We start from the raw sequence: 12,586 nt of genomic DNA on the forward strand, positions 1-12,586 counted from the left end.
GTCTCTAGTCCGGTTCTCCACGCCCCGGGACCCAGCAAGGTGAGTGAACACAGGTATATTTTGGGCCAACCAGGTAAACCGCAGCTACTCTTGAGGCGAACGAATAAAAAAAAAAGGAGGAGGAGTGGGAGAAAATTGAGTGCGAACAGAAGAGTAGCGGAGGTGAGAACAAGAATGGATGAGAGAGAGAGAGAAAGAAAGAGAGCGGGAAAAGCACAGTGAGTAAGTGTGAATAGAGTGGAAGTGGAGGTGAAGGGAGGATGAAGAGAATAAAAGGAAGGAGTGGAGTAAGAGGAAACTTGAGTGCAAACAGTAGGTTGGCGGAGGTGTGAGGAGTGAAAATAAGAAGAGTGGAATGAGAGAAAGGAAAAACAAGTGGAGTGAGTAATTTTCAGTGTGGATAAAGTGGATGACAAGTGGAAGTGGGAGGAGAATGAGGAGAATAAAAGAAGTGGAGTAAGAGGAGGTAATTTCCAAAATGAACAGATGATTGGAGATAAGTGGAAAACACACGTGAGGAGAGAGAGAGGAGAGAACAAATGGGAGAGTGAATTGGAGGCGGAGGTGAGTGGAAGCGAAAGTGGAGTAAGAGGTCTAAGAGGTACGGAGTGTAAGTGGAGGATGAAATAAGAAAAGGAAGAATGAAGAGAAGAGACGAGAAGGGAAAATAAGGGAAAAGACATGATAAAATATGTGAAGAGAGAGAGAGAGAGAGAGAGAGAGAGAGAGAGAGAGAGAGAGAGAGAGAGAGAGAGAGAGAGAGAGAGAGAGAGAGAGAGAGTGGTCATTACAAGTCAACAGGTTTAGTTAAATGGAATGGAAGAAAACAAATGTGGGGTGGAAGGGAAGGGAAAAGGTGTGAAGACTGTGAGTGAAGAGTGAAGATAAACCTAACGACCACATGATATGAAAACACAACAGAAAAGGCGTGAAAGAAGACAAGACTAGACAGAGGAAATATGGAAGGGGGAATAGAAGGATAAACAGCAAAAAATAAAATAAAAGGAATGAGATGAGATGATGAGAGAGGAATAAGGACAGGAATTAGATGAGGCAATGGACAGTGACAGTAGCGGGTACCCTCATCAGTAGTGGGAGAGAGGGGGGTGGGGGGAGTTGTGGGCTGTAAGTGACCTACAGACCCCTGATCCGTGTGAGGTGCGAGCCTGCGGGTGACCCCTCCCGCCCACACTCCCCCAACCCCTCCCGTCTCACTTTCACTCTCACAGAAGCCAGGTCGTGGAGGCTGAACAAAAATACCTGTGCGGGAGGAAGGGGGGAGAAGGGGGGGATGGGGGGCGCTACTGATACTGTAACCTCTAACCTCTCCTCCTCCTCTTCGCTCTTCTTTGATTTATGTCTGTTACTTGTACGGTACATCCACTCTTTGTGTTTCCTCTCTCCTTCTTTCCCTTTTCCCTACCACGGCATTCACTAACGTCAATGAGGTGTGTGTGTGTGTGTGTGTGTGTGTGTGTGTGTGTGTGTGTGTGTGTGTGTGTGTGTGTGTGTGTGTGTGTGTGTGTGTGTGTGTGTGTGCGTGCGTGCGTTCTTTAAATACAGTGCATTACATTGGGATATTACCAAACACACACACACACACACACACACACACACACACACACACACACACACACACTAAACAATAACCTGACCATCTACCCTCATTCCCAGTATCCCCTCATCCATCATACATCTTCTACTTAAACCTGCTCCCTCCAACCCAACATGGCACACCAACCCACCTACCCACCTGCCCACACCTCCACCCGCTCCACTGACTCACCTGGCCGTTGTCGATGTGGAATTTGTGAAGGATGGCCATTCCGTCCAGCCAATGGTTGAGTGTGAAGTCTCCGAAGTCAAATTTCCCGGGGCCGACTCTGATGAGATTTCCTCTTAGCCACGCCGGCAATTCGCCTGGTGAGGGAGAAGAAGGAACAGGTTAGCTCCGGTTATTGTGGCAAAGGCAAGACACTTATTTTTCATATAATTTTGAGCCTGGTTTCTTTGTTTCCTTTAGGGTCTAGTGCCTTTTTTTTTTGTGCCTTTCTTTTTCTTGAGTTTTTGTTGCTCTTACTCAGTCCTTCTTATACTGAAAAGAGGCACATCAAGGTAACGGTGACACACAACAGTTATATAAGTGAGAAATTTGCACGTCACCGTTCCCTTACAAATATCATGGCACGCATGCATACTTACACACACACACACACACACACACACACACAGACACACACACACACACACCACAGCTACAATTTTGACAACTAGTAATCCCTTCATTGTGACATCTTCCCTTCCGCTTCCCCTTCACTATCACCACCACCATAAGTACCATCACAACCACCATCACCATCACCACCACCAACGTCAACAACAACAACAACAACAACAACAACAGTAGCACACGTACCACACACGCAACCCCACCAAGGTCTCGAGAGGATCACTCCTACACTATAATGCTTCCTTGAATCACATGCCCACCGTTACTCCGAGGTGAGGCGACGCGGCGAGGACGACAGACGGAGTAGAAATTTGGCACGATGGACGATGACGAGGCGAGTGTGGATAACGGGGGAAGCACATGAAGAGAAAAAGTTTACTATACAAGGATGAAGTGCTAATCCCATACCTGGAGTATTACTGTGGGAGCTTTAACCCTTCCACTGCTTTGCTTTCCTTTTAACATTTACACTGTTAAAAATGTTTCCATGGTTACTGAAAGGGAAAAAAAAAGAGAATAGAGGGTTTATTTTGTATTTTCCAGACCGTAGAGCTATTTAAGAGACTCTGGTATATAGGTAAATGTCGAAAAACTGTTACGTGGATACAGGAAACTATTTGTTAAGCAGTGAAAGGGTTAAAATACTTCTTGCCGTCCGTGGTGATGTCAGGATTTCTCCCAGCCAAGTGTCCTCCGGGGTTCACAACGGTATTGTGTACTGTACAATACACACTGACGCGTCTCTTTTTCCGTGAACTTGACGCACCGCAGGCAGCTTGGAAACAGTGTGTGTGTGTGTGTGTGTGTGTGTGTGTGTGTGTGTGTGCTCCAATTTCCGCAAATCACGAATACATTGCAACAGCCCCCATAAGCTTAACCAGACACGCCCCTCTGACATCCGCTTCACCCGGCCTTCTCCAGTCTTCCTCGGCCTTCCCCGGATGTGTGCCGTCTCACCTTGGCCAAGAATACAACAGAGACAAGGGAATCCATGAGTGTATACACAACCTGGAGGCTTCACTGAGAGTATGCCACGCCGTCTACAAGAATTCTGATGCACCTCACCGCACCGCTACAGGCGAAAGCTACTACTTGGCCAGTGTTAAATAGGAGTGTGTGAGGAAGGAACAAGATGAAGTCGAGTTGTTGTATCCGGAATAGCTTAGTATGGAGTATCTTTGTATGATTTATTTCCTCGTTCTTGGGGAGTCTTGGCACAGTGAGATAATGAAGTAACGGTAGACAAAGGTAGAGTAGGAAAATATGTGGTTGCGAGACTTAGGGTGAAGCAGTACTATTTTTTCTTAGCATCTGGGTTACAATTTTCCTCTGAAGTGTGACGGAAATGTTACAGAATGTATTACTCTCCCATCAAGCCGAGTTTTCCTACAAGCTTTCCCACAGTAATGCATCTTAAAAGGGATGTTTCAAGATACTTTACCCTCCGTCATCTCACTTCTTTTGGCAGTCTTTTGAGATCTGGCACTTAAGTGGGCTTTTTTTTTTCTAATAATTTTGTTGCCCTTGGCCAATGACCCTGCTGAATAAGAAGAAAAAAAATCCAAATGCCGCGCCACACTGTCGTCCACGATCTGTTAGTTAATGCTACTGTGAGAGTCAGGTTTCTTCGCCTTACGTATGCAAAGAGGATCACAGGTTCCTATATGGCTCACTTGACCTCAATTTCTTTTCAGCAACCATGAAAGCTATAGGACAATTGCATCACTTGTTTGCACTTGGTAGTTACTTCCTTTTCGACGGCAGTAGGAAGCAAGCCAGAAGGTGAGGCCGTCAGAAGACACGCCGGATGCTTTCTTTTTTATTCAAGATGACGTTGTGAGTCGTGTCTCGAAAAAAGAGGAACACGTGTGTATATTCATGGTCGGAAAAGAATATTTAACCTTAGATCTCAGAGAACTTCTATTTGACAAAGCAACTCATATCCCAGGGAAGTGTTTCAGTCTTGCGAGGTGACACAGTGCTTTTACTTGCTAATCTCTTATCGTATTACATTTCTCACGGAGGTCAATACAGCAACATACAGTACGGCAGAAAAAAAAATCAAATCTGGCATATCACTTCTAAAAAATATGGTGAGCTTTATAACTAATGGCATAACTTTCCCATTTGAAAACATATATATATATATATATATATATATATATATATATATATATATATATATATATATATATATATATATATATATATATATATATATATATATATATATATATATATATATACGTACATGAAAGAAAGGAGCAGATACTAGGAAGATAAGTTACGGTAATATCGAGCGTTTTGGCGCCTTATCTCGACTACAGTACCTTTATTAATAGACTTTCAAATACATTCCATGAGCCTAGATAGTTAACAAGTACTCGAGACCATCAGTGAGAAAACAACACACACGAGAACGCGACTAATGATCTGCGTGACCTTTGAAAAGTCCTAATAAGAGAGCAGAGCGTCTAGGGACACAGGCCTAAACTTAAAACAGACCCGTTGGATGGAAAAAAAAAAAAAAAAGACCCGTAAAAAAAACTCGACCATACAGTGACATTATAAACCCCAAAAAGAAGGTCATATGTTAGTACAGCTTCCTTTTTTCCTCCACTGTCTTTCCTCTTTCAGCTTCTGCAGTGACCTTAAGATTAGCGACAAAAAAAAACGGAACTGGCCAGGAGAAAGAGAGAGAGTGTCAGTCCATCCATTCATCCATCCATCCGTCTCTAAATCGATCCGTCAGCTTAAGTGGATGTTACATGGTACTTTCATGGATCCACACCCGGCAACATGGACCAGTGGTGAGGGAACACAAAGAAGGAACAAAAAGATCTAGGCATGTAATTTAAAGGGAGAAATGTGATTGAGGAAAGAATTAAAAAAGAGAGAGAGAGAGAGAGAGAGAGAGAGAGAGAGAGAGAGAGAGAGAGAGAGAGAGAGAGAGAGAGAGAGTTAGGGGTGGATGAGAACGCGCGGACAGAAAAGAAAGCAGTGATGAAGCAGTGACTGTTTTGTGTTGCTATAATTAGACGTAAATATTTACAACTCTAACCAGTTACGTAAATACCTCCTCTCTCTCTCTCTCTCTCTCTCTCTCTCTCTCTCTCTCTCTCTCTCTCTCTCTCTCTCTCTCTCTCTCTCTCTCTCTCTCTTACTTTAGAAACTGCTGCTTATCACGAACCACTTACCAAGGGCCAAAAGGTCTGCTGTTGTTTGTTCTTCCTTCATGTTCCTTTCAAGTTACCTGTATCCATTCCACATATCCTATCACCGCCAACACCACCACCACCACTACATCCCCTCTGCGTCTTGGCCCCACTGAGGAATAAATACATAAGGATGAGCCGCCCAGCCTTGGCGTTGCGGTGGTGGTGGTGGTGGTGGTGGTGATAGTAGTAGTAGTAGTAGTAGTAGTAGTAGTAGTAGTAGTAGTAGCACCACAACCAACACCACCACCAGCAACACCAGCAACAACAACAACAACAACAGTAGCAGTAGCAGCACCAGTAGTGGCAGCGTCGGCGGCGGCGGTGGAAGGGGTGAATGTCAGAAGCAGAACAGGTTTCCGAGAGCATCGATCGACCAAAATTTGTCGTCTATTCTAGCAACTTGATCCTGGCGCTCCCTTTGTCGATAACTGTGTCAGAAGCATTGTTTTATCACTTTTACCCTCATTTCCTCCTCTACCTTCTCTATCTGAACGTTCATTTCTGTTCTTTTCGTCATTCCTCGTCATTTCTTCGTCCACGTAACCATGTGCGCAAATGCAGAGACAGTGTAAGCAAAGCATGTCTTCACGGTACTGCGTTTTGCGTTGGCTTTCTTGGGCTTTTGTTGGCAAGGGAGGTAGGGACATGTGGCGATGGGGAAGGAGGAGGAGGAGGAGGAGGAGGAGGAGGAGGAGGAGGAGGAGGTGTTCTGCGGCGGTCACTCGTATGTTTTTATTCCCCCCTCAAGGTGGACTGTGCTGGTTATTGCTTCACATGCTCATACTCTCTCTCTCTGTCTCTCTCTCTCTCTCTCTCTCTCTCTCTCTCTCTCTCTCTCTCTCTCTCTCTCTCTCTCTCTCTCTGTTACACACTCACACGCAGAGCTGAGTTTCCCCCAAGTAAGCAGATCACCTTTACACTGCACGTACAGCCATTCACTAAATATAGCAGCCGCCTCCCCCTGACCCACTGTTATTCAGCCGTGCAATCCCACTCCTCCTCCTTCTCCCTCCTCTCCCCTGTCTCTCCCTCACAGTATGCCTTTCTCATTCCCTCTCTCTGTATTTCCTTCTTTCCGTCAAACAATCCATCTACTTTTAGCAGTTACCTTCCTTCTCCCCTCTCATGACAACCTCTGGTAAATTCCCTGCCGCCAGCCTCCCCACACCTGTATTTCACCTGTTTGCACCTGACCTATTGACCTCAATCTCTCAGTAAGCGCTGGGCTGATGCTGGGCAGCGAGTGGCAACAACGCAGCCATCGCGCATGGTCCACACTGTTCAGCTGCTGGCGCCAGGCGGGCATCGCGTTCTTGCTGGTCATGAACTCCATACATATGCACCGCGAGGTGATGGATGGGTGAGGGGGGGAAGGAGGAAAAAAAGGTGAAGAGAGTGAAGGGACGGTGTTGTATTGTTAGTCTGTTCATTATCATAACCCTGCCCCTATTGACTTTAGTGGGCAGTGACGCAGTGACAGAGTCCACATCTTAGCCTCTGGCCTCACCAGAAGAGCATTAGAGAAAACAGTGAGAAGATAGTGACCCAAATAAATCTTAATAAATAAGGATTTATGCCAAGGCTGTGCTAACAACAGCTATTGCTTAATGCCTTGATGGCGTGCGATAACCCTATGTTGCGAGTTCAATGCCAACGATGATAACGGCGCCATAAAATAGCAAGGCTGTCTACGTAGAGGCCTACCAGCAAGGGGCACACACACCGATCCGCCGCACGGGCTGTGGTGCCCATGTAAGTGGCCACCTAGCCAGGGACGATCTCGCGGAAATACAACTCGTGATCAGAAGGGAACAATTCCTAGATATAAACAGAAAGGATCGGATAGTGCATATACTCAGCGCGCCTCACCACACCGCTGGACGCCGCCAGTGACGTGTCCACGGCGTTCCCAATCATTACCTTGCAACACAACACGACGCGCGATAAATTGGACAGGGGCGAGGAAATTGTCTTATCATTTCATACGAAAATCACTGCTATTCTACACAACCAACACAGAACAACAAGAAATGTACATTATAGAGCATTTTAGATACAGTTTCGTAGTTTTTGCTAGCCAAGGGTCACACGCAGGGAGGAGTGAAGTGTCTGACATTGCGGCAAATTGTACGAGTCTGGCCACCTTCTGACAGCTGACGAAACGCTGCCACGGAAATAAGAAAATAAGAGTGTGTGAATCAAGGGAATTAAACGAGGAGAGTTGAAAAAGAAACTGGAAAGTCGAGTGGAGACGAAGACACGAGAGGAAAAGAACTAAACAGGAGAAGAAAAGAAGCAAATCTTAATGTGTAAGAGTCAAACAACGGAGACAGGGCGGTGAAGGCTGGCGGAGATAAGCAAGGACGTGCGAGCGAACACTGCCTCTCCGTCTGTTGACCCTGGGCAGTGCCTCGCCGCAGGGAAAACCCAACCTGTGTTCGTCAGCGCTGTGACCCTCAAAGTGTGGGAGGTGAGAATTCCTTGTAATGCCTAATAAGTCTCTCTCCCTCTCTCTCTCTCCAAGGTAGCATTAAAATAAAAATAAAAATTACAAAACTAAATATCATCCGACTCTTGTTTTCCAGAAAGGTTAACTAGCAAGAAAAACAAAGAAACGAAAGAGGAATAATAAATGAAAGAGGAAAGGAGTAATGTAAATCTATGAGGCTTAGAGAGACTGACAAAAAAAAATGTACATCCTGCCTGACCAGTGAAGCAAAACGTCAACATGCTTTTTTTTTCCTAAGCATTAAATTCCTTGTATCTCTCTCTCTCTCTCTCTCTCTCTCTCTCTCTCTCTCTCTCTCTCTCTCTCTCTCTCTCTCTCTCTCTCTCTCTCTCTCTCTCTCTCTCTCTCTCTCTCTCTCTCTCTCTCTCTCTCTCTCTCTCCTTCACCACCACCACCGCCACCACCACCACCACCACTACCAGGAAGAGCTTGAAGCAGGCAGCAAGAGGGAGGGAAGAAGACCTACAAAAACCACACCTCATGTTTACCCAAGGACAACAACCCCACTACTGCAGCGCCTAGAGATGTGTGTGTGTGTGTGTGTGTGTGTGTGTGTGTGTGTGTGTGTGTGTGTGTGTGTGTGTGTGTGTGTGTGTGTGTGTGTGTGTGTGTCTGTGTAGTACGTTCAGCTCAAAAGTGCACAAAGGTGATGAAGAAATAAAGAAAAATGAGGAGGGAGAATTGTGAATATATATAAACTGCAGGGTAGAGGAAGGGAGAAAGAGAGGACAAGGATGTGGTGCTGAAGATTGCAAAAAGGTAAGGGATGGAGGAGGAGGAGGAGGAGGAGGAGGAGGAGGAGGAGGAATAACAAAAAAAAATAAGAGCAAAAACAAGGTGAATAAGAATAAAAAGAAAACGAGGAAGAGGAGGATGAAGAAGAAGAAGACAAACAAGAAGAAAAAGCAGCGAAATAAATTAATAAAAAAAAAAGGAACAAGAACAAGAACCAGATGGGAAGGATCCAAAACCTAAAAGAAAAAAAAATTGCTGTTTGTTATCTTTTGCAGCCCAATGTATAAAAAAAAAAAAAAAACGACAGCACCGAGAGAAAGAAACAAAGTAACGAAAGCCAAATGCAAACAAAGGGAAGAAGAAAGAGACGTTAAGACAAAGACGAGGAAGACGAAAGAAGTCACACCAGCACGCTAACCTGACCAAGACCTACAAGACAGTCCCACCATCATTATGCAACTCGCTTCTATTCTCACCACGCCGCTGGCCAAACACTGCATTAACTCTTCCCGCACCAAGGCCACCACGAGTTTCGGCCCTCCCTATAAACCCAACATGATAAGAGACCTTCCCCTCCCTTAATACCCTTCAACATTCCTTACTCTGATACCTTACCCTTTCCCTTAGTCACTCTTCCCCGCCTAATACTTTAACAGTCACCCCTTCCCCCTCTTAATGCCCTCTAACAGTCCCCACTCTGATATCGCCTCTTCCTTTAGTCACTCTTCGTCTCATGGTACACCTACAGTCGCACTCTGACACCTTACTCGTCTCCATAGTTATTTCTCCACTATTAAAAGTCCCGAGCACTCCTGTTCTTCTATTTAAAGCTTGAAACTTACAGCAACATCTTTCGGACCTTAGGGTAAATTATACTGTGGGGGTTAATTTGTTTTTTTTTTTTTTTTATGAAAGAGAGAAAGATGACGAAGAGTTGCCGGAAGAAAGTCGAGGAATTCCAGGAACAGAAATAAAATATGACGTCATAAGTGGAGGTAACAGATTCTGAGTCATGTTGAAACTCGATAAGCGCAAGAAAAGGTTGGGTTAACTCTTTTATACCCATTCTTTATTCGTATTTAATAGCCCCTGACACCTTATCCCTCATGGTTACTGGTTTCTAGCTCCCTAACTTCAAACGCCCTACTCGAGTCCGGATGAACACGTGTTTAAATTGTTTTGCCTACTTGAGCGCCATCTGTACTATCTTATTCCTCCAACACACCTGCTCTTATGCCCTTCAACTTTCTTTTTTCCTTGTTCCCGAGTGCCTCTTTTGTTATTCCTTTGTCTAGTATGTATCCTTGTGTACTCATCTCTTCTTCTTTCCAGAGCTCTTTTGTTACTCCCCTATTCACTATGTATTCTTATTTACTCAACTTATCTCCCTCCACACCTTTGTTTATGTCTTATCCACACCTTTGCTCACCTGCCCACGCCTCTTTCCCTTACATCCACCCCATCACCTCCACCTTTACCTGTCCCGTCCCATTCCCTTCACCCCTTCCACTCCATTGCACACCTGCCCTGCGTCCCTTATCTCTACCCCCATCACCTGCAATCCCTACCTGTTCCCCCTCCCCTTCACTCTTACCTGACGTCTACTCTCCCATTTTCTTCCTCATCTTCACTTCCTACTCCTCCTCTGTTGCAACAATACACAAGCACGTTAATTCTACGTGCGTAGCAGGAAGGCCTTGGAGTCTGTTGGAGGCTGGTATGAAGTGGCTGGCTGGTAGGAGGCGGGGAAGGGAGGAGACAAAGGGGTAGTGGGAAAAGGGGGAGAAGTGTTCGGCGGGGGTGGCTGGATAGGAGGGGTGAGGAGTGGGAATTCCCAGGTAAGTAAATGAGAGGACAGTTGCCGCTTTTCGCCTGATTATTTAGGACAGGTTAAAATTTTGGCGACTAAATTCATGTGGCCTATTAGTGTAACATTTCATTTTCATTAACTAATTTGAGACAGGTGAGTGTACGCGAGTAGTCTTCGTTTTTCATTGGATTCTTGAAGCAGTGCAGTAATATGAGGAAAGGCTGAATTATTGTACGCCAGAAAGAACATGAATTATTCTGTTTGTAACATGTAAGTTTGGTGGCTAATCTCCATTCTCTTTGTGTGACATTGCATTACCACAATAAAGGGAAAAAATCTATATCCTTGCTTACTCTCATACGAAAGAAAAGCTGTGATGTGAATAGCTAAGAAGAACAAGCATTATATTTATTTAAGAACAAATAGGATATCAAGAAATATGCTTTTTAATAACAATAAAAATGTAGGTGACCAACCAGGAAAGATATTTGGTGATATATACACAAGAAGCAATTAAAGATCTCATGTTTTGGCAATAATACAATAACAATTTCTCGTGAGCTGCATATCTGGTTACGACATCTGATCACTGTCTCATATCGGCTCACTGTCTCATATCGGCACGGCTTCCTCAACACTAAGCAATATACAATTCCCGTAACTAATACTCTGTGCATTTTTTTTTTTTTCAACAATCGCCACGTGAAGCACTGCAATCCCCCGGGACATGAGTATATGCATTTCAACCTCAACAGTTTCCGGGAGCGGCTTACTTAATATTAGACGAACCATTTTATTTAATCATTTTCTACGCCTTCTCCAGCTTCCTTAAAAAAAAAAAGAAAAAAAGAAAAAGAGGCAAGACAAGACAGGAAAGGAAAAAAATACAACTACACTAATATATCATGAATTCTGTAAGACTAAACATTTTCCCGACATCTGGTAGGAAAATATTTCAAAAACAATCATCGCGAAGAAAAAACGAAATAAAATACATTAATAAAAATACAGAAACAGTCCAGGAAACCAGCGTGAAAACCCAGGAATGTCATCACAGAGAGGATTAGAACGGCGGGTCAAAAATAAACACAAGAGTTGGGGGGGAGGGAGGGGGAAGTACGTGTCGCTCCAGGCTGTAAAAACCCGACTAACATATTAAATTACCAGAGAGAGAGAGAGAGAGAGAGAGAGAGAGAGAGAGAGAGAGAGAGAGAGAGAGAGAGAGAGAGAATCATGGGAGTTTGCGTTCTGGTGTGTGTGTGTGTGTGTGTGTGTGTGTGTGTGTGTGTGTGTGTGTGTGTGTGTGTGTGTGTGTGTGTGTGTGTGTGTGTGTGTGTGTAAAAAAAGACAACAGAAAAGGAAGAAGAGGATGGAGAAGAGAGAAAGTCTAATAACAGATCGAAGAAGAGGCAGAGACAAAAAAAAACAAAGAAAAGAACCAAAATAACTGTTTACGTAACAAGGAAGTGGAGGAGGAAAAAGAAAAGTGAGTAACCAGAAGAGGGAGGAGGGAGAGAAAGGCGACGAGAGGAGGGGGGCAGTGAACGAGGGAGGGAGAGTGAAAGAGGAAAAGTGAAGAGGAACGAGAGAAAGGAGAGATGGATGAGAAAGTGGAAGAGGAGAAGGGAGGAGACGAGAGTGACAAGAGAGATATAGGAGAAAAGAGACAGACGAAAGAAAAGAACAGAGAGACAGGAGTATGAAATTAGAGGTAGGAAATGACACGAGGTAAAGGAGGAAGAGGAGAAGAGGAGGAAGGTCAATGAGTAATGGAGATGATGGGGGTCACTGATTGGTTGGTAGTCATAAACAAGGGTAGGGTAGGTCAGCAGGAAGAGAGACAGACGAGGAGGAGGAGGAGGAAGAGGATAAAGAAGATACCGTGGACGAGGATGAGAGGCAAAGAAAAAGAGAACAGAGGAATAACAACAACAACAACAGCAACAACCAGTCAAATTATCCCCAAGAATTATGGTACCTCAGTGCACTGCTCGCATGTAGCTTGGGTGCTTTACTTCCCAGACACTAATCCCTCGTGCTGTGTTCACCTTGAGTAGGTAGTAGTAGTAGTAGTAGTAGTAGTA

General features: G+C 44.6%; 1 protein-coding gene across 2 annotated transcripts in view; it reads right to left on the bottom strand.

Annotated features, from left to right (window-relative positions):
* Positions 1-12,586, bottom strand: part of LOC135110644 (beta,beta-carotene 15,15'-dioxygenase-like) — a 64,757-nt gene that overhangs the window by 16,791 nt on the left and 35,380 nt on the right. For both annotated transcript variants that reach the window (XM_064023174.1, XM_064023173.1), the window contains one exon: positions 1,787-1,920. In XM_064023174.1, the coding sequence (XP_063879244.1) occupies positions 1,787-1,920 (134 nt within the window). The remainder of the gene's footprint in view (positions 1-1,786; positions 1,921-12,586) is intronic.

This window comes from Scylla paramamosain, chromosome 20 (genome assembly GCF_035594125.1).
Source record: "Scylla paramamosain isolate STU-SP2022 chromosome 20, ASM3559412v1, whole genome shotgun sequence".
NCBI lineage: Eukaryota > Metazoa > Arthropoda > Malacostraca > Decapoda > Portunidae > Scylla > Scylla paramamosain.